The sequence below is a fragment of the Dromaius novaehollandiae genome, chromosome 1, assembly GCF_036370855.1.
Source record: "Dromaius novaehollandiae isolate bDroNov1 chromosome 1, bDroNov1.hap1, whole genome shotgun sequence".
Lineage (NCBI taxonomy): Eukaryota > Metazoa > Chordata > Aves > Casuariiformes > Dromaiidae > Dromaius > Dromaius novaehollandiae.
In genome coordinates, this window is record NC_088098.1 from 42,074,630 (window position 1) to 42,101,937 (window position 27,308).

Sequence of the window (27,308 nt, forward strand, 5' to 3'; positions counted from 1 at the left end):
TGTCCGCATTTGAGTGTTTTTCTTTAAAGAACATAACAATATTCCTGAAATTAATGACATAAAAATTGGAATTTAGATAAAGATTCCAAAGGATTTGTTTCACTGGGGACAAGAGTTGGCAGGGGGACTGTAGAGTACGAATTTGACCAGTGAGTTTCAAATGCTGGTCTGAGTTTCACACCATTTTTCCTCTTTATCTGAATTAAAGTGTTAACTATGCAGAGATTTTTTGGGTGGAGAGACAGAGGGAATGAGTAAAGAATTAGATATAAATCTTCCCTTTTTTTATTTATTTCATATTTTTAATAGTAGAGTCTTGAACTGGTTGGACTCCTAAGTACCCTGGTAGCAGTAAATGCTAAACGAATTAAGCTTGGTAATTGTTACTCTTAAATATAACGTTGGCCATGAAAGCAAGTTGTTAATTAAATTCTAGTCATCTTTTTGAGCTGTGCAGGTCTCTCACCTTCTCCCACAGCATGAATTTTAAATGCAAATGATTGGATTTGTACAATAAGCCATTTCACAAACATTATAGTGGACAGCTTTTCCCTGTGCTGAATTAGACATGGAGATTGCTAACGGCTGGCACCCAGTCCTTGCCAGGGTAGTTGGAAATAAGCTGTCTGAAAAGTGCAGCATTTTTTTTCCCCCCAATAAAGCTGACACAGAATGGAATTCATAATCTGATGTGACCTAAAAATGTTTTCTTCTGAATTGTAAATGTAAGAAATTTAAAGCAAAGGTGTCTTTTCATCTGTAAAATATTCTGCTGTCTGCCTCCAATAAGGTGTTAATGGAGGATGTTGTCTGTCAAAATGTGTATGAGAAAGTTGTGGGAGTGCCCCACACAGCACCAGAGATTTGCACGTTCCTACTGACTTTCTGTATTTATTGTTCATCTGTGTCAGTGAGATTCATTCCAACATCTAAATTAAAATTTCAGTATAAAAGGCCAGTTGGGGTTTTAGTTCTGAATTACTGGAGGATCAGTTGTTTCAACAATAATGTTTGTCAGTTTTTCATATTTCTTTTACGTTTTAATTATAACTCATCAGATCTTAACTGATTACTTACGGGTTAGACTCAGGCGAATGTCACTGAAGGGTGTTTTAGTTTAATGGAACCAGCGTAACATCTGTTTCTAATGTTTTAAAAGCCAATTTATATGGAAATTTGCTTTAGTAAAAAGTCAATAATACACACTCTTCTAATACCTCCTGTTAAAAAAAAAAAAAAAAAAAAAAAAAAAAAAAAAGAACTTGAATTAAAACAGTATCAAAACAATGCCATTCTTTCTTCTTGTAGCAATGTGATTGTATTTTGACAGCCTTTCATTTGCATCCTTTTCCTTTGGTTGAAATGAAGTTTTCGTTTGTCTTTCGCAGTCGAGCTATCAAGACGAACCAGGATCTTCTGCCAGAGACGCCGTGGACCCATATATTCTACAATGACTTTTGGGGGACTCTTCTCACCCACAGCGGGAGCCACAAGTCGTACAGACCGCTCTGCACGCTCTCCTTCCGCATTAACCATGCCCTCGGGGGCATGGACCCGTGGGGCTACCACCTGGTGAACGTCCTGCTCCACGCTGCGGTCACAGGCCTTTTCACAAACTTCTCCAGGATCCTGTTCGGGGACGGGTACTGGACCTTGATAGCCGGCCTGCTGTTTGCATCTCACCCGATCCATACTGAGGCGGTAGCGGGGATCGTAGGGAGGGCGGACGTGGGAGCCTGCCTCTTTTTCCTGCTTTCCCTGATGTGTTACGTGAAGCACTGCTCCACGAGGAGTTCCTCAGCAAGTACCTGGGGCTGGATCTTGGGGACGGGACTGTGCGCTGGGTGCAGCATGCTGTGGAAGGAGCAAGGGGTGACTGTGCTGGCAATTTCAGCGGTGTACGACATCTTCGTATTTCATCGGCTGAAAATGCACCAGATCATTCCTGCTTTATGCAAGGTAAGTCTCCTTTTCTTTCCCATAAACTATTTGTACAGCACCAATCACTATTAAACAGGTGCTAAATGAGTTTTCAAGTGGCACGATAATTCGTAGCAGTTTAGTCAGCTCTGAAAAATAAGCACAGATGTCTAATACTGAAAGTATGTTTAAAGCGGTTTAGTAAGGGGTTTTACATTGTTTAAACAAAATGTAGCTATTACCCATTGCTATTGCTTTACGCTGGGGATGTATTTCTTTCAATTACTTTCTTTGCTTCCAGCAGCCCCCTCCTCATTCTGTTTACCATCAAGCACTAGATATCTGCCTGCCTTCTGCAACGAATTCATTCATGCCCTTATCCTCTTGTATCTTGCACACTCAGCTTAGTGCGGTCGGGCATGCAAGTGCAGCAGCAGCAGCAGCTATCATCTGCGGGCTCCCTGAGGCAAAGGTAGAGCTCTTACTGCTCTGGTTTCATAGAGCTGCATGGGACCTGAATGCAAGTCTTTGGCATATCTGTGTTTTTTCTTGCCCTAGTAGGAGCTGTGGCTCAAATGTGTTACTGCCTTACCAAAAGAACTTCTGCTCAGGAACAAAAAAGTGAAACAAACAAACAAGCAAAAAACCCCACCAAATCCATGGCCCTCCCCTACGTGCAGACCTCATGAATTTTGGTAGTATCCAGAGACCCCAGCTGAAATCAAGACTTAATTACTTCAGTTGCTGTACAAACGAGTAAGCTGAGAATGTGTCATTTTATTTTCAGAGGAATGGTTTTCTGTCAGAAAAATGCTGACTTAAAAAAAGGAAAATGCTTCATGGGGACATATCAGTTTTGTCACATTTTTCAGTGAGACATTACCAGGAAAAGCAATAAAACAAAATAAGGATTTTCAACCTACATCAATCACAGTGATTTTAAAATTTGCCTATCCTGGAAACTTTGATTCCTCACCCTAATTCAAGACAAAAAGAGATTCTATATTTTGGTGGTGTGTAAAGAAGAGATAATTTCTGCTTGCAGAGTATAGAATACATAGCTGTAATATACAACAAAAATAGGAAAGTCAAAAAAGCAAGTACATCTCTGGTAGTTTTGTGATAAACTGCTGTGAGATGTTGATTTAGTTATCATGCCCTTTTCTGACAAAACTAAGCATATTAAAGGAAATAATCCCTTCTTGTGTTATGTTTACACATTGTATTTGAGTATATAAGACCTCTTTCGAATGCCAGTGGCCAAATACAGTGAATATGTTAAATCGTGCACCTAATGCTGAGCAGGAACAAACAGTAAACGAATCATGTGAAAAATAAAACGTGCATATGTAACAAACAGCAAGTTTTATTCTGGAAGATATAGGCTGAGATTTTGCGAAGTGCCTCAAGGAGTTTGGTTCATAACTCAAATGTTACCCTATGCTGAAGAATGAATGAGTGGTAAAACATTTCATTCATATTGTGCATGTTAAGTTCTGAATTCCTTGTATATGACTTCATAGGAAATCTAGATTAATGTTCCTCATAGTCTTTCCTCATTGCAGTGTGCTTTTGAAGACTAAGATACAGTCTTAGAACTAGCAAGGTTGTTTTGTTTCTGTGGATTTGCTTTTTTTTCAGAGAACGCTCATTTGTCAAAAGGAAAAGTTTTGCACAAATTTCTGAGAATTTCCATGAGGAAAGTGGGGTTTTTTTGGCCTTCCCCCCCCCCCCCCCCTTCAGGGTCAGAGTATAATTGGTCCAGGAGAGACCAAAGTGACAAAGGTGGAATACAAGTTTCCATATCTTAATTTATCAGACACAGTGCCTCTCTTCCCAGGTCTTAGGACTCTAAATTAAATCTAGACACCTGTTTTGGATTTTTTTTTCCCCTCAAGACAGAGAAAAACATCCTGATGCAGGACATGTCTGATGCAGGGCAGCAAACTAGTGTCAATACCTCAATTTTTTTCATCTATAATAATAGAAATAATTCTGTATTTTGTAGATTAGAAAACTTTGAGGAGATTAGACACTAGCTGGCGAGATGCTTATAGGGAGGGACTCAAATAAAGAATATTGCAGATATTTTGCTTGATATGCCAGAAATGCATTTCCTAATTATCAGATCTGTTAAGGTGCGCTTTCCTTCATCTGCTAAGGCTGAGTGCTGCTAATCAAGCACCAGCTTGATGCTAAGGAAGCTTCTCTTCAGTCGTTTACAGGGGTGAGGAGCTAAGCTGGGTGCGTTGTTTAAAAAGTATCTTCAGTGAGGCTTATTTTTCCCTTTCTGAAGCTTGACAGAAATCATTCACAAATGACATAAGTTTTTATAAAAACATATTGTCCTGCAGGGCTTATGATGCCACAAATATCTTCATTGACCTTGTACATTATGATAAGTATTTCTCTTTGAGTACTTGTCTGTACTTTTGTACTCCAGCGTTGCATGGATTCTACCTTCAGTGTTGCTGATCTCTTTTTCCCAAGCACTTTGTAACAATAATGACCACAAGTGAAATAAATAAAGGCAAAATGACTTAAACAGGACCAAAGATAGCACTTTAAAAGCAAATTAAAGCAAATGCTTCAGCCGTCTGAAAAGCTTTACTCTTTATGATGAGAACAGTTTAAGGCCATAAAAGCATCATTGCGATTTAGTCCCCCCCCCCCCCAAAAAAAAAGAAACCCGACAGCAGTTACATAAAATACTGCTCAGAGAAGGATCACATTAGTGAGATTGTCTCTGGCCTGCTCCATCAAAAAACCTGGCAGTTATTTTGGGGAGATGCTATTTAGTTGACATAGCTGGATACTTTGACAATGGCCAATGCACTTGGAGTTGAGATGTGGGTTTTGATTGTAGTGTTTCTGACCAGTGTTTCACAAGTCCTGGGCATGAAGGCAATTAGATGCTGCTCTGTTGATTTGACGTTACTTTCGATTTATTCTCACATAATTTCAAGGTGATTATACTCTAAGATTGGTGTGTGTGTATAGAGAGTGAAATCCTTCCTCTGTTGAAATCATTAGCAAGAGCCAGGGCCAAGTTTTCTTCCTGAATGCTTTGTTTTTAGTTTCATTCTTTGTGTTTACAGGTACAAAGAAAAGGGCAAGTTTATTGAAACTTCATATATAAAAAAGGCAAAGAATAAAAATCCAGAGTATGCAGTTATCAGATTAATTTTTTACAGCTTGTAGAAATAAAGCATGGACTGCAGAAAACAAAAATGAGGAAAGCTTTCAGCTCCAGATCTCTTTGGGATTTTTGGGTGTTGCCTTTTGCTTGCTGCTGCTTTGGCCTTAAACATGTCCCTGGGAAAAACTGAAAAAGCCTCTCTTCCTAAAACAAGCTGTGAAATTTCCTCATGCAAACAGAAACAATGGTTGCTGAAGAGTTGTATTTTTTTCTTTGATATTGTTGTGTACACCTTTTGCTTGAAAAGACATCCCTGCGCTGCAGATTGCGTGAGACCAAGATAGTGCTATCTCTCTTAATCTACAGACAAGTCGGTCTGCTGTGTGAACAACTGGCTTGAGCATTTATAAACTGGAGTATGGTTTAAAAAAAACACAAAATAACAACAAAAATCTAATTTCAGGACTGTTGTGTAAGATCTCTGGACAGTTGGGAAGAATTGCATCAATCTGCTTGTTCTGATATTTGTGTTTTGTACTTTCCCAATGTAAACACAGGGGATGAAGATGACAGGAGGGGAGGAAAAAAAAAAAAAAAAAGATACTGAGAAGGGCAGCCCAGAAAAAGTTACGGCCTTTTGTAGTTCTTTTGAGGGGAAAATGTAGAATGGAGCCAAGGAAGAAAAGAAAGTAATTTTGAGATGGTTAGTTTAAATCCGTACTAAATAAATACGTGGTAACAATATAAAATTGAACCCAGAACAAATGGTACGGCACTGTATCTCTGTAATGGAATTTTAGGAAGGGGCTACACCTTTCAATCCACCTAACCCTCAAATAGCCTTAATGGTGTAGCAACAGCCAAGCCTTCAGTTGAGCTGACGCAGCCTGTGCTGCAAACTGGAACAGAGCAGGTAAACAACAAGAACATCCCCCCAAACCTTTAGAAATCAAGAAATAGCCCACATATTTTGTTTTAAGAGCTATTTTAAACTGGAATCAATTCAGTTGTATCCCATTCTCATTGCTGCCCTGCAAACAGCTATACTGGCAAATACTAAGAGGAGAGCAAATTGAGGTGCAGGGGCAGAAGTAAGGAACTTAAAGAGGTTTTTGGGGGAGCAGGTGGGAAAGGATTTGGGCTGGCTTTTGGCCAGGCTATGGCTTTAGGCTCCTGCAAGCCTTTTGAGCTGGGGGACCTGAGACCCAATTAATTACATATGAAGAGCAGTAAAACCACTGACCTTCTTCAGGCTGGTCAGTGAGGATGAGCTGGTAAAAGCAACCTTAAAAATGCTCCAGCAGATGTGGAGCTGGCACTGGATTGACATGCCTGGGTTTTTCCATTTTCTTTCTTATCTTTGAGCCAAGTGTCAAATAAATGTGAAACAGTGACTGCAACACAAGACTAATAGCTCTTTGCTGGGCTCACGCCTGTTATTATGGTGAGTCCTGCTTTGTCACATCCAGCACGTGACAACGTCCTGTTGTGATTCCAGTAGAATAGCAGGGCTTCTAAACCAGGCAGCTGCAAAGCAGGGCCACCAGCAGAGCGGATGAATATTCCCCCTTATTTAGAAGCCATTCTTAATGCACTTTAAAAAACACATGTATTATAGTGCTCTGTTAAACTATCCAGCTCTTTCCTCTGTCATCTACATATCGGTTATTCAGTAGAACTTGGCTGCTAATTTTTTTCCTTTTGCCAACTCTTGTTGTATCCCTGTCTGCCTCTGATGCTAACATGCCGGCTGGCAAAGATGTCAGTCTGAACCCAGTTTAATTTGGTTAGTTCTGTTTTATACCGTCTGACTCACTTTCTAAACGCACTCTGAGTATGTATTCACTGTCTTTAAATCAGCGTATTTTGATGGAAATGTATTTATTAGTCATAAGTGAGTTGTTTGAAGTGAGAGCAATCAAAGAAGAAAAGCGTCTCTGTATTGGGGCAGAGCATTCCTTATGGAAGAAAGCTGAGCTTTTGTTTGATTTCCAGCATTTTTAGACTTTAAGTCTTTTCCACCCTAAGTTGCATAGAAGGTATGCAGATTGATTGAGTTGTCATGTTTCGTATGTATCAAATGATCTACGTGTCAGCAGCTAGGCCTGCACAAATTAAACCACCAGAAGTTTAGGGGTGGGAGGGGGGACCCTGAATATGAGAGAGATCTGTGATGAAGTTTGTAGTTATGGAAACAATGCAAATTCAGAGGGCTAATTCTTTTGTACTTGTAATCCCCAGCCTGAAAGCAGAGCCATTAATCAACTTTGCAGTGTACAGTCTTCTGTCCAATTAGTAGTACAAAGCTAATACAGATCCTACTGTGTTGCCCTTTTTTCCTCTCCTGTGGTTTTTTTTCCTCATCATTGTTTTTTAAGGGGAATGGAGCTGGACAACATTAGCAGCTAGAAAGATAGGGCAAATGCATTTAAAAATCTTTTTTAATATAATGGTAATGATAAAATTTTTATTGCTCTGTGTTTCATGTGGACCAACTGCCTTACAGAAATAACTAAACCAGATGTATGCCCCGTTCATGTTCCACTGCTGCAGTATGGTAACGTTTTACCGGATCAACATATTGTTAGTACAGGGGGTTTGTTATACTGAAGTAAGGAAACCTCTCTTTTCCCATCACTTATTTGATTAAAATCCCCCTGGGAGGTCTGTCTCACACATGGAATTAGTTAGTGGTATCTATAGCTTAACGTGAACCACAAATTGGATTGCAGGATGCATTATCTAACCTTCTGTGCTATTATAACAGTGTTGGTTTTGTGAAAAGAAATTTTATTGGAGGGCTATATTTTATTTAAGGTAATGATGTAAATGTGGGGCCTCCATGGATGACATGGTCAACCACTAAACCAAGTTTTATAAAACACTACTTTCGTTTATGGCCCGGAGCAATCTTAGTTGTGGGTGATTTGTATGATTCCCGCTCAAAAGGGGGCTTTCTGTGCATTAGATAAAGCTACTGATTTTTGAGAACACTCTAGACTTGAATTACGCCACTTTTCGCATTCTTTACTCATTGAAGTAGCTACTTCTAGAACTATTGTGCTTCGGGAAGCAGTTGCAAAATAGAAGGCTCCTTCTGATTTTTAACTTGCAAGTTTATTTTCCTCTTCTGAGCACCTTTAAAGCCTTAGCGATGCAGAGGGCTGGTCTTGCTGGTTTTTCACCTCTTCTGCCTCTCTCTGCAAGTTTTGTCATTTTGCAGCAGTGTTTTATCTTTGCTTAAAATCTAGCTTGATGGTATATTTTCTGCAGTCTAAAGAATTTAATTCCTTAGATTCACGACCCACAGGCCGGGATCTTTTGGGAGGTCCCTTTGGTAGGCTGCTGTTACTTCTCTCAAACATTTGAATGTTTATGGTCCAGTCCTAGTCCTGTGTCTTCAAAACGCAGTGTTTAGGCCATTGGGGCAGCGTCCGTTCCCTTGCAGGGCTGACATCGTGCCTTGACTCGGATATTTAGTAAGCATGCTTTTCTGCAAGGTTACATTTGTCCCAGTTAAAAATAATAAATAACTTACAGCTTCAAAACATGACCTGACCTCTTGCAGGTTCATTTTGCCTGACAAAAGCCACGTACTGAAGCGCATGAAGCCATTAAGCGTTGTTATTCTGTGGGCGCCATAACCTTTTGTGTTTCCAGAGCTGGACAAAAGATGTGGCACGCCGTCGTCAGCTGGGGCTTTGTTCCCCGCCGTGAGCTCTCATCTGTGGTGGCCAGCTGGGGGTTCATTTTCCTGGCAGCAATGAGCCCCGACAAAACCGTGGAAGTGCCGAGAGGGCTGTGCCAGCACATCCATTGCCGGTGTTTCTGGAGGAGCCGTCCCGACGTGTTGCTCCTCGCCCCGCTGGAGAGCAGCAGCGGGAGGCCTCCGCTGTCCTGACCGTCCGCCCCCTCCTGCCCGCAGCAGACCCTTCCTGGACAAAAGCAGCTTTTTGCAGTTTGCTCCTTTTGTGATGATTTCAAGCAGCTCCTACTGCTGCTTCCTGTAGTTCCCACAGCTCCTCGCTGCTTTTCCTTTTGATTCTAAAATAAGAAAAGCGAGATTGGCCTCCGCTATCTTCTGTGTCAGAGGTATCGATGTCCTGCGGCTCCCTGTGATGGCAGTGGAGCTGTGCCGAATTGGACGTCAATACGTATAAATAGCCATTGTTTCCTGGAAATACTCGCATGTGGTTGCTTAAACCACTGAAACAGATCACGTGCGACAGTAACACAGCATCCTGAGGCAATTTTAGCAAAAGCTGTGCTTGTCTGTGTTTTTTTTTTTTTTTTTTTTTTTTAATAAGGAACCTTAAGCTATCTTGTTGAAGTCACTGGCTTAAAATGGATTATATTTTAATAATGTATTTTCTGGAATTGCTTCTAAGATCTGCATTACTTTTGTCTCCCTGCTTTGAGCTCTACAATAATATTTTGGAGACTGTTTTTGAGAGATGCTCTCTGGCAAGAAGAAAAAGGGACTGGCCTAAATAAACTAATACATAAAGCAAAAAAAAAAAAAAAGAAAAAAGAAAAAAAAAAAGAAAAAAAAAAGAAAAAAAAAGAGAGAGAGAAACCTTTTAATATTAGAGAGGCTGAGAAGAATGAAGAACCTGCAATTTAGCCAAGAGGTTAGTTTGCTGGAGAAAGGTTATCACACTCTTCAGTCTTACAAGAGATTTATACCGCGTGTGCTAACATGCAGAGGATGCAGTGTTCCTCCACTCTTCCCCCTTGGCTTAAAAGGGATCTCTTTGGAGGCACAGAGTGCCAAAGCTTTCAGGCGCTTTGCACAGTTGGTACTAGCACTTATGCTTCATTCTGAGGTTACATGCCAATTACTAACATCAAGAACAGTGTGACTTTTTCCAGGGTGTTGTTCAACTATAGGGTATTGGTGGACTTGCTACTTGCCGGTTTTTTAAACTGATGTCAATAATATTAATCTGATAATGTTGCTCTCTTGGCTTTTAATGCTTTCAAAATATTTAACAAATGAAGAAAAGCACCAAACTTACCTTATCATTGGACACCTGTGTTTCTGAACATTAAGACTATTTGCAGGTGTTGGTTACTGTTCATTGTATTGAATACTGTAGTTCCCTAATGAAAAAAAGCTTTGTAAACTTTGTATTTCGCTAACAGTTGGCAATTTTCTTGTGTAAAATATCTGTGTTTAAAGAGCAGTTAAATTTCGTGCTTCTCTGGAGGGATGGTCAATCTGTTAAGTGCTGTATGAGAAGGAGACCTGGGTACCTGTGAACTTGGAGGGATAGGAAGTGCATGCAGCTTTGGTCTGTCTTCAGTTTTGCATTTGTTCATGAGCTAAAAAGCCCCTTCACCCTTTTTCATCTATCTCTGCTTCTCCCAGAAGTCAATTCTCTTGGCATAGGCCATAAAATGAGAAAAACAATGTAAGCCACCACTCATTTTTAGTACTGTAATGAGTGAAATGTATCCCGGTGTAATTTCCTTTATGTAGATTTATTTCAGGTGTTGTGCATTTCTGTTTAAACCTGTTTTGGGGTCTTGGCTAAAATACGTATTTATGATCTTTTATTCATCAAGGATGTATCCCTTGTTAAATGCCAGACAAAGTTCTGCCATTTTATACCTGTGCCTTGCATACAAATCATCAAACATGTGCTTTACGTTAGCCTCCTAATGTCACATGTAGGCACCTAAATGTCCTGATTTGATGAAGCAGTGCATGTTTATGTCTTCTGACAGGCTTCAGGGAATGAGCCCATTGCACTGGGTAGATGCTAGCTAAATAGCAAGCTGGCTATCAGCTTGCTGCAGTCAGGGCAACTGCTAATAGCAGTAGAAGAGGAAAAATGTAAGTCAAAGTCAGGATCAAATCCATAATATGCGAGGGAGCAGGTGCTGCTTCAGGGAGGTTCATCAGAGAGTCCTGATTTCTGCCTTGCCTCCGGATAGCGTGTTACAGCGCCCTGGGTAGAGGGGAGGCTGCCTGGAGTGTCTGAAAATCGGCCTCCTGAGTTTTGGGCTGTGGACCCCTAAGTTCAGGACAGTGGCATTTGGGGAGTTTTGCCTATGTCAGTTTGAGAATTATGTTCCCAGGGAGAGCTGTCTCCCGGAGGCCTGCCTAAGTCTGGGCTGGTCCGCTCCGCGGGCTCAGATCCTGTGCCTGGGAGAGCAAACCTCGAGCCAACACGGAGATCGTCCTGTTGGTACTGTGCTTAATTCTGAATTTCTTTGCTTGACCTCATTTTTATTTAAAATATAGTGATTTAATGATTGCATACACACTTTTTCCAAACTAGCTGATGCTAAATGTTGAACTATATAGACAGTTATAATACTGAAAATGAGGAAAATACGTGCGTATTAGACTTGCAGGGAACCAGCTAGTTGTGATAGAAGGCAGCAAACCTCTTCTGGCATCTTTACTGGAGGAGCAGAATGATATTTTGTACATAAGCCTGTATTTATTTTCCAGCTGCAATGTAGATTAAGTAGGAGGAAGGAAGAAGTTGGGCTTGCAGTCTTGTAGCTGACTTTATGGGTCAGTTGGTAGGAGGTAAATTTCTAGCCTCACTAACCTTGAATGTCCCTTAGAAAAGAATCCCTTGATGCTGTGGATAGTCTGCGTTAAGAGGAGGGGAAAAACAAAATATTTTTTGTTCCTAAGTAACTGAAAATGCATGTGGGGAAATTATGTTAAAATTGCCCAGAAGCTTTTGGGGGAAAGGAGAGAGAATTTGTTTACTTTGTGCTCTTAAATGTCAGGTAGAACATATGTACGTTTTTATGATCAAAATGGTAAGACTTTGAGTAGATTTGACTGGGTTATGCAAAAGTTGATGCTTCTCTGACATTTAATCACCAAAATCTTATTTTTCTCCTTAACAATAAAATATGCAAATAAATTCACATAGAAACAAACTCTTTAAAGTGAGTGTAAAGGCATATTGAGTTAATAAAGGCAATGAGAGGGGAGGGGAAAAGAGGGGAGAATTGTATCAAGTCTCTGTAAATTCTTTCTTTCCCAGAAAACGGGACTTTTGGGGGTTATGAATAAATTTTTTGCATGTTTTAGTCTGCATGTTTTAAAAGTATCCTGGGCTGCTTGTATGGCTGTAGAGCACAGTGAAGTTTGCATCAACAGCCATGTTTATTTAGCAGGGACTGTAAGATTACAGTTTATATTTAAAATATACATTTATTATAGTTCTGTCTCTTATATGGAAAATTTTCTCCTTAAGAGACATTATTGGAAGTGGCAAAACCACCACCACAAAATAGCTCTCAAGAGTTTTAAAATAGAAGCATTGCCAATTTTTGTAAGTTTAGTTCTTGCTTGTTTGGACTACTTTATATGCAACATTTTTGGCTTCTTGTAATTTGAAATCTGGGGAAACTAAGCATTAGCAATTTTTGTGGAAGGAGGTTTTTTGTTGCCTTTTTTCTTTGTTTTGTTTTTTGTTCTTTTTGTTTTAAACAGTAATATAATGCTACTTCTGAGCTGTTAGCCAAGACCTTAACTTTTTGTGAGTGGTTCTAGTTGAGAAGATAGATTAATTATGGAACCAGATGTTTTTGATGCAATCCTGTTTATTTACAAGGAAAGTCCCAAGTATCATTTCTTGAAAAACAGAAGTATCAAACTGTGCATCTTTATGCCAGTTCTAAACTTCTTTCCAGCTCCAGCTGGAGCTTTCCAGAGTTCCCTCTCACATTTTCATCAGGGCAAAGTTACCTGCATTATGTGTATTTTTACTCTGCTTCCTTTGCACTGAGTTCTCTGATCTTTTTCTGTATTCTCTGATGCACACACATATGTGTATGCACTCTCCCTCATATGCAAAATCATTGCAAGAACCACCCCTCTGTCTGTGCACCTTTTGTTCTGGTAGTGACATCTTTCCTTGGAAGAAGAAATCAGTGGATTATTTTGGTCAAGTTCCATAAAAGAGCTTAGTAGTAAGAAACCATTATCTCAAGTTGGATCTGTTCTGTAGTGGCACCGTAATGATGATGGTATAATGTAGAAATATCTAAGCTAGCTAACCCTAGGGACTTTGGTGCAGACTGCAAAAACTGGTTTAAGAGCAAAGTAAGTAGGTGGGTTCCTTGGCTGCATTTCTGTTTCCTGGCCGCTAGTAGCGTATGGAGTTTAAAGCTAGCTAGAAGTATAGTTATACACTGCTCATGATTTGACCTGGGTACTTGAGCCCTCTTCTCATCAGGAAACCCTATAGTCAAATTGGCTCAGTCAGGACATCATCTCAGGCATTCCAACATCAGAAGAAAGGGTTAAAAAGCAGGAGGTAATCGTTAAGTTTTGCCTTCTGTTTTGTAAACCTATAGGTTAAGCATTTTCAAAATTTCATCCCTAATCCTGAAGTTGGAGGGAGGGGGATCCTTACCTGATTTTACAGTACTGTCAGACAAACTGTGATTTGGCTGCAGTTGTCTCAGATTAGCTGATATGAAAACAGTCCTACCTTTTACCTGCAGTTCAACATCAGGCTTTATATGGAAACCAAATTCAAATAAATGAGAGAAAGAAAAACCAAAAAACAAGTGATCTATGAAGTCACCTATGTTCATGATTTAATTATTGTTTTGGCAGCTCAGTGTTGACATGTTTTGAAGATGTGTAATCTCTAAATGCTATGTTCCTTTTAAATCCCTCATTTTTCAGTTTAGAAAAATGTTTTCACTTCATCACAGGTAGATAGATCATGATATATACCATATTGTGTTAGAACTAGACCCTCGCGAATAGGTATTTCTACCTTGAAGTTGCCCTGCTAATCATAAGGTGTGTTGTTAGCAATCTGTGCTCGTGTAGTAGCAAAAAGGTTGATGCGTCCTTGCTGTCTGAAGTCAGTCTCCAAGGCTCTGCCATACCCAGATGGCTCCTCTGCGCTCTGATAGTTTGATGATAACCCCTGCCATCAGGTGAAATAATGAAGATACAGGTGTCAGTGTAGCTTCTTCACTAATATCTGCCTTGTTTGTACTTGTGAATGTGAATCTGTTTCCAGGAAGCAAGAAGTATATGAATGTAACTGCTACATGGGATAGATCTCACTCTCAGTTATAGCTTGGTTTCTGACCATGAATAAAGTCAATCTGAAAGGAAAAGTATTCTGAATCAGCAGTGATTTAGTAAATTCATTAATGAAGACAGTGTTCTTTGACACAGTTCTTAATAGTCAGTGTTTTTAGCTTCAGGTCCCTGCCAGTTCTCTGCCTCCTGAAGTCTAGGTCTTCAGACTAGCTGCCTGAAGTGTAAAGGAGAAAGGGAGAAATGAGGAATGATGACCCCCCCCCCCCCCCAAAAAAAAAAAAAAAAAAAAAAAAAGAATCCCTTTATATTGTTTGAAAAGCTAGCTGAGTGTATGATATGGAAGCCAAAATTTGGGAATCTATCCAAACCAACCATTGCTATATTAATCAACAGAGCTGCACTTATCAGCCAGAGGCTGCAGAACCTGTCTGCTATCCTTATCCTGTGCAGTGTTTGTATGTTTTCTTATAACTTTTGGCAGACTAGGGAAAACTGAAATTTTCTGAAATCTTACTTGATATGTGACCTTGCATTCTATGGCACTTGGTGGTTAGCAACCAACATACTGCCTCACTGGGATAATAAATTCTTGTTTTAATACAGTTATTTGTTTTACTTGTAGTGTAGCAGACAGCTCTGAACCCTCAGGGAAAGCTTCTTAAGTCAGTCTGTCTGTCAGACAGTCTGCTCTGCTGCTTCATCCTCTGGGCTTGGTTACAATATTTTGATTAAATGTTACATTACTGTGATACGCAAGCCATTCAAAATGTTCAGATTTGGTTAAAAAGGCATAGTTTAAAAATAAAATACATGTGTGAAAGTTCACTACAGGATTAACCTTTTTGTATGTCCCCAAACCATCCTGCTCTACATCAGCAGACTTCTACTTCCAAGCCTGTTTACTTGAGGATGGGCTGCAAAATAGTTCATAAATTTTGGCCCGTCAAAAGTCCTAAAAGTGCTTTTCGAAATAACATATATTTGCATCTGGAATCATAACATAGCTTAAGTTTTTGTTGAATCCTTCCAGGAAACTCAATTTCCTGTATGTTAAAGCAAAAATGTAGATTGTGTTTTCTATTATTTTGTCTGTTGATACTGTTGATGGCTGTGGATGGTACCAGTATTGGTTGGTTTAATAGAAGCTGCCGTTAATTATACGCTTAGGCTGTTACGGGGCAACAGGATTTGTACATAGGAGATAGTGATGCTCTTCCTGTCTGTGAAGACAGTTTGAAATTTAGGTCTGATATGACAAATGCCAAACTTTTTCCCTTTTTTTTTTTTTTGGCCTGAACAAAAGTGTTCACAAGATTACATGAGTTCTTAGTCAAGATTTGCATCACAGAGTACACTTTCATCACTGTTTGACTGTGTTTTCTTGGTGTGTAGGTCAAGAATGACTGGGCCTGAAGGGGGAGTAACCAGAGAATGGTAAAAGTGACCTGAAAAATTTAGGAGGCTGATCAAACAAGATTTAAACTGTTAAAGCATTGGTAAGAAGGCTCTTTGTTTTCCAAGAAGATAATGCATGGTTTCCAAAGCTGGTCTGCAACAAAGTTCTCCCCGGACTTTTCAAGTTATAGGAGGCACCGGAGAAGGAGAAACCTGACTGTATCTTAGGTAGCTTTCTCCTTTCATACAGACAGCAAATCTGTCGTTTGTCTGAAACTATTATATCCCTGGATGCGGGGGGAAGAATCAGCTGTAGGAAATACAAGTAAATAAATTCTGGATGTGTACCCACAACTACTTCAAATAGGACATGCTGATGCAGTTGTTGCCTGCACTATACTTTGGTTAATCAGTTTCCATATTAAATATGGAATACATTGGGAGCCTACTAGACACCAAGAATTTTCCATCTGAAGTCAACAGGAGCAATAGACTTTAAAGCATTATTGTTTCTACTAGATTGCACTTTCTCTCTGAGACCTGGGACTGGGATGCTTATTTTACATATGCCTTAATCTGGGAGCTGTTAGATTAGGTTTTTAAGTTTTTTGTTTTGTTTTGTTCTTTCTTCTCCCTCCAAAGCTGTGATATCTTTAAAAGCAGGCATAGAAAATTATTTGGATGGAAATTGTTTTGAAATGCTTGATGCAATGCCAAAATGCATATCGCTGAATCACTGCTAATCTGCCTTGACCTACTTCGATGTCCTTGACAGGCAGTTCAGGTTTGATATGTTGCAGAAGACAACACAAGGTCTTCGCAGGGCTGCTTAAATATGATAGAGAAGATTGTGTGAGTGATTGGGAATCCCAGGGTCATGAAGCATGGTCTTGTGCCTGAGTAAAAAGATATCTTCTCATGAAGTTAAGAAAAACAGTATTACTTTTGTAAAAGGGAAATAAAAGAATACTTGGACAGATAAGGCTTTGAGAAGAAACCCTACGGCAGTGAAAAGCAGAATGATTTAATGGTTGACAAAGAATTAGTCAAGTGAGAAGGGCTCTTAACAACATAGGAAGGGGAAGACTTTTTTTTAGAGACAATGAGGAGGCACTGAAATGGATAGAAAAAAAAGGGGGGGGATGCAGACTTCATCACTAAAATCAGTTTCTAAGAAGAGTAATACAATTTGAGCAACTGGGCCAAAGAACAACATATTTCAGTTTAATCCTAATTTTTGTTTAGAAAGACTGTAAAGCAAAATGAGAGGATGAAGAGAATCTTTTGGAATGCAATAAGAAAAACATGAGTTTGGAACGTTATTGAACATCGAGTTCAGAATTTTTTAACTGCAGCTCAGATTTTACTGTATTAATATCCCAGTGAGTAGAGGGCATAGTATTCAGGGAGGAACGTGTATGCATTTGTATTCTGATGTGCATTCATTTAGTAAGCAGCCCAGGCACTGTGCTGGTAGTGAATTTTTGAAAGGATGGTGATTCATTTTACCTAGAAATTCTTCTAAATTATAACTGTAAATGATTGGGTTAAATACCCCCAAATTCTTTTCAGTAGTTTCCAAAGTTTGTTGTCTGAATTTCAGATCCTGCACTTTTAATATATTTCTTAGCATCTCAGTTTTTCTCTAAAAATAATTCATAGTGGTTTTGTTAAAAATTTTACCACATGGATGAAAACCTGGCTAGGTGACTGGTAAACCAGAGGAATAAGTGACTTATATTATAAAAGTCACAAGTAGCTGGGATCTCAGAGGCTTATATTTGGATCCGTACTATTTCATGTTTTTGTAAATGTTTTTGAGCGTCTGTTAAAGCACTAAAAAATTTACAGAGGATTTTGAAATTAAAGGCCTGGAGTACACCCACAAGTGAAAAGAGATGATGGGAGTGGTAGCTCTCAAACTAACAAAGATAATCTTTGGAGGTCATTTGAAACACTTACAGGTAACTAAGAAATATCTATTTAGTATCCTGTTGTCCTTTTATTACAACAGAGAATCGGAAAAGGAGTGTTTTTTTTGGTTTTGGCCTACTAAACTCAGCCCGCTGTGCCTCTTCGTACCTTGCCCATCTGCTCCATGCTGTAGGTTGCCAAGCATTTCCCTATTAGCCGCTCGGTTGTGCACCGGCATTCATTTGGAACTGGGACCGAAACGTAATGATGTGGAATTTCAAAGGGTCTTTAAGAGATTATAGTGGCTTTGTTTGTAAGAAATGATAATTTAAAACTAATGATCACAGATGTTCCTTCAGGTAAAAGAAATAATCACCGTACCTAAAGCGGGAGACCTAACCTAGGAGCCTTGTCCTTCCTATCTTAAGTGAATTTTCCGTTGACCTCTTTAATATTGCTGCCTTACACTATTAACTAAGCATTATTTTTTTGCAAAGAATACGATTGGGATTGATTTAGAGAGGGTTTAGAGTCCTGTAATTTATGATGAATTATGTAACCGTTTAGGAACTACTGCCTAAAATGGATTAGAAACGTGGATATGAAAATTTGTTTGGAAAAAAAAAAATTGCCAGGAAATACAGTATAATGTGCCATGTGAAGAAATTGTGAGGGGTGGTATTATAAAACTACAAACCAGATGTTAAGAGAGGGATAATCTGAAGAGGCTAATTATGAAAGAGTGTCCCAGCGTATCTTCCTAAAGCTGATGAGTGTCAGGGAATTCAACCTGAATGTCTGTGTGCTATAGTAGGGGTAGGAGAGAGCCTACCACGTAGGTTCTGTGGGCTAAGTCATTCTGCCATAAGGTGAAAAGGTAGTTATTCCTTGCTGTATAACTTTTTTGAAATTTGTAAGCCAAAACATTTTCAGAACTCTCTCCCCATAATTATGGATAAAAAACAAAAACCCAGAGCAGCAGAAACTCTCAGGGGCTAGATGCTTTGATTTTTTTTTTTTTTTTTAATATGGAAAGACAGAAAAGAAAAGTATGTGTGTCCAGCCTAAAGATGACTGAGTTCACTGTTAATGTACAAATAATTAAATAATAGAAATAGAATAGTTGAAGGATTCTTTTTTTCTATGCTCTCCAGCAGAGATTGAGCCTCAGAGTTTTGCTACATTTCTTTCTTCACAGTGAATTCTCTGATGTCTATAGGCCTTGTTTTCCCCTTTATATTTTATCAAAAGCAACATGCACTATAGAAATGTAAATCTTAAGAACAGAGAGGGGAAAATACCAGTTGGCTGCAATAAGCTGATTGTTAAAAGACAAGTCAGTAAAGACTCTGTCATAGCCACATGGCAGATCTGGCCAAGATCTGGATAAAGATCTGGTCTTTCCTTCAGCTGGCTTCTGCAGAATAGCGCCTTGCTTTAGAAGACTGATGACGTATACACCAAATCTAGACACAGTATACTTTACATGTACAAACATAATAACTTTGCCTTAGAAGGTTTCCTTTTGGTAAAAACCAAAACCAGTTACTCTCCTGTGAGCTCTGTAGTATCCCAAAGGTTCATTTAAAATAACAAAACGGTTCATTATTGCTTTAATGTAATTGGTGATATCCTAAAGATGAAAATTTTAAAGTGCTATCTGAATATATAGCCTTTTATATTCCAGCAAGGAAAAAAAGTAGCCAAAAACTTGTTGAATACGAAAGACCTAATTGTCCCTGCATCTCTTTGAACAAGTTAAATAGATCCTTTCTCAGGGAGACTGAGGGTGGTGTGCATGCATGTGTTGTCTGGTCTCCCAGGCTAGTAGAAATTTCTTACCATGAAGGATTTTAAAATTCATTTGATCAATCTTAATTTTTTTTGTCACTTACTGTTTAGCTAAATCTTAAACAGCAACTGATTAGAAAGCCTAGACATCTGAGCGACACCAGATTTTTAGAGTTTCTGGGATAAGCTGATGAGCTTACAGCGTGTTTTAGCATTTTACTATGTGTCTCTGGAAAAGGCCAACCTCTCAGAAGGTTGTGTTGTCATGTCCCTCTCCTGCCAAGTAAATCCCCGTAAAAATATACATGTGTGAGGCACCAGGAATTCCTCACTTCCTCCACCCGTCAAACCTAAAAGGGAAACTATCATTCCTCCAAATTGGTAAATGCTATTTTTACAGAAAGATGAAGCCCTTTGCCTTCTGTTTTATGACCTGCTTGTACAATGCCACCGAAAACCAAACCTGTCGGTCTGAAGGTAACACACCACTAATGAAAGCCGATCAGTCAGTGTATTTATAGCGGAGTCCTCGGACCCCTGGGTGCTTTTCAGTTATTAAGCGACAGTAAAGCTAGTCGAGATCCCCATCACTAAGATGGCTTAGGAAAAAGCCAGTGCGAAAAGATAAGTTGTAAGCTGACAGTCTTAGCATCATATCTGAAGCGGCACAGGCGCCTGCTCATGGAGCGTTGCAGGCAGGAGCTGGCCAAGTGCGGCGTTGGGGGTCCCCGGTAGGGTCGCGGCTGTGGCGCGGGGTGGGCACAGCAGGGGCATATGCTGGGCTGGACTAAGGCTCACGTTTTGGGGCTTGCTGTTAGGTTGCAGTTGTGTTTTTAGGTGGCTGGAGTACAACGCAGGAATTTGAAGCGGTGAGGAAAGAATCCTGCAGTAACGTCTGCATGGATGTTGTAGCTAAACTTCGGCCAAATCAGAAGCAAAGACCTGCTGCAAGCACTACTTAGTGTATTGTTTGTTATGAATCGGAGAAATGGAAATATTTTAACGTCAGTGCTTATATCTGCCAGCTGCCAGTGACTAGTGCAACTGGTTTTCTTCAAGTTCTCTTTTATGCTCTAAATGGGATTTAATTTTGGGACTTTTCTCGGTCATACTAGAGCCTCAGCTTTAGCCACCTGAGTGTCAACTTCTCCCCACCCCATAACAAAATATTGTTGCTGATATTTCCCTCCAAGTATTCTCTGAAAGTAGCTTCAACAAGCAGTCTGCAACTTCCAGATTTACTTCTAGAATTTATAACCCTGCTATAAAAATCGTCTGGGTTGAAATTTAGCACACAGCAGAGTGCAGTTCTTCAGAAAGAAACAAAAAGCATTTGGTATCCTTAAATTATAGGTTAAAAAAAAAGAAAGGTAAGCTTTAGCTCACAAAAGACAGTAGCAGGTGAACAGTCATTTGGGCTGTGTGATATCAGGCTCTAGAGGTGTTTTAGAGACCCTTTTTGGGGGAGAAAGGGGGAACCAGCTCTGTTTCTGTCTACCTTTCTGCTCGTTCCTTTAGTGTCCATCAGACAAGGAAGGGAATTTGGCAGAGGAACGATGCTCCCAAAGATGTAGTTCTTACAAGCTTCATTAAAATAGGATTCGGAATAGAGAAGAGACATCAAATTAATGCCCTGATAGAAAATAGCTCAGGAGTTCACACGTTATTGAACACGAGGAAATCCAGATAGCAGCAATGTGTTCTGAGTTCTGCAGCCATGGGAAAAACTGAATTATATCAGGCACAAGGAATCCAGTCATGGAGGGTGCATTCACTGGAAACCAGGCTTCATTAGTTCTAAGCTAACTGCTGTGTATAGATGGCTGAAAACCTTTCTTTGCCTTTTCCTGCTCAAGAAATACACAAACTTTTAACTTTTATATAATATTTATGTATCTTGCTACTCCCCAGATGCTATCAGGCAGATTTTGGAAGGTTTTCTGTAGGAACCTGTTTCAATTCTAAACAAAGCTTTTTCCTTTCATCCTCATCACTTATATTGGATCTGCTTTCTTATGTCGATCTGCTTTCTTATATGGCACAGTATCAGGTGATCAGAAAACATTTCCTTGTGCGAAATATTCAGAAGCAAATAATAAATGGCTTTTATCAGAAGATGGATTTCAATCTGATTTTTTTTTTTTTTAGGGTGCACTGAACAGGGATTGCTACCAAACTAGCCATCCGCGTACACCTGTGACCCGTGTGATGTTACATTCCCTTGTCAAAAAATGAGAAATGTTTCCTAAAAACAAGAAAGTCTTTCTCTAAATGATTTGAGGTTTACTAGTTCTGAACTAACAAGTCAAGTGTCTTTTTCTAAAAAACAAACAAACAAAAAGCCTTTGAAGTACAATTATTTTATTATGTACTCTAGTCTCAGCTGAAAAAATAACTTAAATTTCAGTAACATTAAAAAAAAGTCCATGGTGCACTCATCTGTGTGCGGAATCTTAATTCTGTATTAAGGCAAATAAATGTTGATATGTTTTATATTAGTATCTACCATATTTCCTGATGAGTTTTTTTATAGTACATGCTATGAGTATCAAAAATGATGCATGACCAATTCTGTGTCTTGTGTTGCTTTTTCTGTGGAGAAAAAGAGTAGGCAAATGAATGAACCATGATTCTGACAGAATTTGAGAAAAAGCTCCATCAACCTGTTTTGCACTTTTCTTCCTCCAGTACCTTGGTTTACTGTGTGGTTGGGTTTTTTTGTTTTTTGTTTTTGTTTTTGTTTTTGTTTTGCTTCAGTAGTGAGAATTTCAAACTGGGAACCACATCTAAACTGTGTACAGTTTTGGGGAGATTCTGGATGGTATAGTTGTACGAAAAAGTTTTTTAATACAGTGTGAAGTGAAATGTTCATTGACCAGCTGAAAGATTCTCCAGTTTGTGGCTGAAGTCTTAAATATTTACAGTATCCATTTGAAATGTTCTTTAGGTTTTCTGTCATTTATTAATTGTTATCATTGTTATAAACGTTATTCAGAGGATAATTCATGGGGTTTTTTTCCGTTTTTTTTTCTTTCCACGTTCATGATATTTAAAATACAAAATCCTCTTTGGTGATCAATGGTCTCAGTCCCTTGTATGTTTTCTAAAGCTACTTCAGAGCTTTCAAACATTTTTGTTTCCTCTTTTGATTTAAAAACAAAATCAATTGTCGTTGTTGTAGAAAATGATTCTTCTAAATGATCTGCAACAATTTAAATGTTTTAGTATTTGAAAATAAAAAGATTTTTTTTCCACCTCAATAGTTATAGAAAACTTTCTCCAATTTCTAGAAAATGTGACTAGGAAAGGATGCTGTAATGCAGTTACTATTCTTGTAACTGATTATCTCAGAAGTGTTGTATCAGAACAAGGAATAAAATGCTCTTTACAAAAAGGACAGTGCACAGGGCCATGCCTTAAATCCAGCTTCTGGCCCCAAAGCTCGGACAATTTCCTGTTGTTGTTGCCTTTGATAGCCAGGAGTATTAGTTAGTATTTGCTGTTTAAACAGTTCCCATGTGCTATGTTTACTAACATACTAATCTCTTGGTGTGGCAAGAATAGGACGTGTTACAGGAATGCTAGAGCCTGGCAAGCTCTGCCATAGATCCAGTATTACCTTAGGCAAGTTCATTATTATGCCTGTCTAGGTTCTCTTCCTGTGGAGTAGGAATAATAATAGTAGACTAATTCCATGTGCAGCCAGCATCCAAAAAGCTTAATTTCTACAGGCTGGTTACTGTAGCTTTATTGATGTATTTTGGAAGCAGTACAGATACACAGCCCAGAAGAGTTCAGGGTAAGGAATAGGAAGGATTGCGATTGTCTGCAAACGGTATTTATAGTGCAAACTCTTCTGCTTGAAAGAGATTCTCTGTTTGTGGTTTCAGGAAATATGAATTGAGTCCTTTTATAAAGTTTCTAAGAGGCCAGCAATTTTGGCAGAAAGCTTTTGTGTGATTCTTTAATGAGAAACTTTCCAAATAAGTCTTAATCAGAAAAAGGTATAAGGAATATGCAGTCTCTACAATGCTGAAGATGAACTTGTGTCGAGAAAAGGTCTGGTTGGTGTTAGAATTTCAGAACATGATCGTTTTGTCTAGTGGTAAAATTACAGCGTTTCAGTTTTTATCTCCTGAATTTAACTCTATCCATGGAGATGTTTAGTAACTTTTCCCATCTACTGCTTTAACAGACTAAATTAAACTTCCATTGCTTAATAAGAGTGTCAGTTAAATTGTGATGGATCGTCCCCCTGTTTTATGGATGTTAACTTTATTGGAATCCAATCAGTTCTGCTGAGATGTGTAATTTACTGAATGTGGCTGCGAAGACAGCAGTGTAAAGATTGGAAATACCTTTGTCTTTAGAGAAATGTTGTGATGTACATATAGATCTCATAATTTACTGAAGAGAGAGCTATACTGTTAAATGATAAGTTTTTTCCTTTTTGCATTATCTGCTGAACGGATGCCATAGCAGCACAAAAACCTGCCCTATCTCCATGTTTCTGTTAGCAGGTCCTGCAGTTACTCATCAACAGTTCCCTGCTCACTGCAGCTCTGTTCGTTTGGCACAACAGAAGTTTTCTCTCAATGACACTGTTATTTCCTAGCTGTACAGCCTCAGTCACTGGCCTGGAGAATTGTGGGCCTCGTATGAGGCCAGACATTACATTTGCCTGTTATGCCAGATGTGTGATTCATTAGGAACTTGTACTGAACACTTCCCAGTTATTTAACAAAAGATTTTTACAGAATAGCATGACTACTGGTCACCTGGGACAAGGCCAAAATCAGATGAGGTGCCTGAAGCAGAAGGTCGGATTGCACAGACGTACTCTGCGCCTCCCCTCCTCTGCGCTCGGCATAAGCAGTGCACCTGATGGAGCACCACCCGCTGTTTCCCAGCAGGATCAGGCGTGCTGAAAGCCAGTCGGAAAATGATTGACAACTTGATGGAAGCACCTCAGCTGGACCATGAAGGCCAAACAAGGCAGAATTCCCACTAGATGCATTTCTCTAGGAATTAATACAGTTACTCTAATGCGCTCAACAAGTTGTCCAATTTCGTAGGTTTGCACAGCAGAGAAGAAAGTGGCCGCGTGGTGTCCCTACAAGCATCAGCATTGTCAGCGTAATTAGTGGCCACAGATCATTTGCCGGCATTGTGAAAAACTGTTTTAGGCCAGATCACTCTGAGTCATTACTGTTTGTTATTCTTTTTTAGGCTTTTGCTTTAGCTCGTAGGAAGTGCTTGTTACATGATGTTGAAACAAACACGCATACAGCTGCTTTAAGTTAATTCATGGAAGTGTTTCCCTGGTAGAAGACTGTTAAGATAAACTTTTGAAAGGTAGCAACTTTCTGTGCGAGCCATTTTTGGTTCGCACAATGGCTGCAGAAAGTAAGTTTCCAAGAAAGATAGAAGAAGATTAGAAAAACTGAGCTACTCCTAAATTAGGCTTTAAGCTCCCAGTGGTGCGTATATTATACTTTTCAGGCTCATATTCATATTTGAGGGAGGAAGATTCCGTGAATTGTCTCTGAGCACTGCTCCATGACCAAGCAAAATGTGCACATTTGTCCAGACGTAAAGGTGGGCCCACCTCTGTCCCAGAGATCTTGCCCTCTAGAAGCAGCTCAGTGGTCACTGGGATAAGAGATACTGCCTGCAAAATATAACTCTTGTATACGTTCTGTAACCTTTGCAGTTAGTGTATCAAATATATTATTTGGAATCAAATTTATATTAACTGTACCCCAGTTGCTCTTTAGCCTCTTCACTGTGCAGTTTCTTCTAGATGCAGTGGAGGAACTTGGGAAGAATTTGAGATCAGTCACATGTTTGGGTAACTGTTTGGGAGTGCTCAGATTTTTCAGTTTATTACTTGAATCCTCTAACATCTGTTTTCTTAAGGACCATACTATTGAAAAGATTTGTGATTGGGGCTGCAAAAACAGCAGTTAGGCATATTCAGTAATACTTTGTATTTAGCTATCTGTTTACAATTCAGACATACAGACCAGTGAAGGCTTAAGGGAAGTTTTTGACTTTGAATAACATAGAGATGATTATCCAATGAAAAATATCTCTAAGTGGCTCACTTTATTTTCTTCATTTGTTTATCCACCCCAAAAGCTAAGCTTGGATTTCTCAAAGCTGTTTCAACCCTCTTTACACTCTGCTGGAAACTTTCAGGCTTATCCCTGGGCAGTTGCAGTTAATGAAACAGTGATGGTAGTTAAGCCACAAAGGAGATCAGTTTGTGTAAGCTGGTGGGTTTTGTCAGTTGGAAACTACCATGATTGTCTGAAGAACAGCTGATTAATGCAGCCAAATAAATCTCCGGGTGCAGTAGAGACTTTTCTGATCCCTGAAAAAATACGGAGACTCTTTTGTGTTGCGGCGAGTCTCCGTGCAGCTAGCTGGGTAGGCGAGTGCGTGAGCGGTTATTTTAGCAGTACGCCCAGCTGAGACCCTGCCACTGCCGTTCTCTGAACGTGCTCTCTCTGCCTTCGTATCTGAAGTTTCTCTCCAGTCTGAACAGGGATAGTCTACCAAGGAGATATCATTGCTCTAAACACCTCATCTTCCTCCTCAATCCTTTTACTGGCTCGTTTTTCTTCAGGTCTGCTGTTTCCCCATCATGCAGGCGCTTGTATTGCTCCTTTATCTGTGTCCGATTACTGCATTGCCATATTCTTTCCTTCCTCCCTACATCTTGCAGTCGGAAGTGTCTGCCACAAAACAAGGTTCCTGGCCACAGAAATCTCCACTGATCCCAGCAAGGTGCTGACAACTCTGATGTCTTGAGCCTAAGGTGTGGTATGAAAGGTGAGGCAAAAAGAGGGATTTATACCCCTGTCAGGATTGAAGTGGGGCGAGGAGAAAGAGCTGCTGCCACGGGGGTGTGAGGCTCCTGGGAGAGGGGGCAGAAAGCAATGTTTGCTGAGGATACCTTTCAGCTGCTCATTTTACTCAACTGGAGCAAACGAGGCACATTTCAGGAGCAGATTTCCATGTGACGTCTTGGTCCCACCACAGCGTTCAGCGACATTGCTTATACTTCAAAGGACCCTTTGTGAAATGTTTTGCAATGCCCTTTGAGAAACCTGGTAATTAAACCACTGGGAAACAGTTTTGCAAGTTTATGTGGAGGGAAATTAGTTGAATGTTAGCAAAAAATGAACACAGGGACGAGGGGATTAAATAGTGAGAGAATATGTAACAGGAGAAGTAATGTGTAACTTTAAATGTAGTGAGTAGCATTGGTACATGCCTCTACCCTTACTTTGCATCTCTTCAACACGTTTTTTTTTTTTTTTTTTCCTCGGCAAAGATGAGTTTGGGGAATTTTTCTTCTTTTTTCTTTTGTTTCTTTTGTTAAGAGGTATCATCGTGCTTGCTCTCACCATCTAAAAACCAAACGGTAGTTACTATATCGAGAAGAATGTTCATGATTCTGGCTATATATTTAAATAAGTTTTGTTCTGGGATTTTTAAGTGGAATGACTTAGAAGGTATATGCTGGGTATCCAGATAGTTCTGATGAGATTTAAATGGTACATTTTCAAGCCAGAAAGCCTTAAAACAGGGCTTTTATGATTCAGTTATGGTTTTTAGAGGACACAAGTACGTTGCTGAGTCAAAAGAAACCATTTTTCCTCCCATCTATTTTGGGCTGCAGGGAAAAATGCTAGACTATCAAGTTATTTTAAACTGGAGAATTTTGATTACAGTTCAGAAAGAGCTTGCACATTTTTAGTTAGTGTTAACACAGTCACAGTGAGTTGGTCACGATTGCAAATGCCTTTTATAATTTGGAAACTCATTCTAGAGAAGGCAAAATGAAATTTCAGCGGATTTAAGACATTGTATTCCACCCTTCAGGTATTTTCTTCACTTACTTTTACAAATTCCTTTTCTTTAGAAATCAATACTCTTTTCATTCATGAAAACAAGATGAAACAGTCTTCCTCCTCTGCTCTCCCTTCATTTGTCTCAATCTCTTCCATTCATGTATGGCACAGAAGAAGGGAACCAAATGTTTGCATAATGATACCTAATATGTTTATACTTGAAAGGACAGTATTTAACGTATTC

General features: G+C 39.4%; 1 protein-coding gene across 1 annotated transcript in view; it reads left to right on the top strand.

Annotated features, from left to right (window-relative positions):
• TMTC2 (transmembrane O-mannosyltransferase targeting cadherins 2) overlaps positions 1–27,308 on the top strand; it is a 251,900-nt gene that overhangs the window by 102,725 nt on the left and 121,867 nt on the right. The window contains exon 2 of the mRNA XM_026097109.2: positions 1,389–1,959. Coding sequence (XP_025952894.2) covers positions 1,389–1,959 — 571 coding nt within the window. The remainder of the gene's footprint in view (positions 1–1,388; positions 1,960–27,308) is intronic.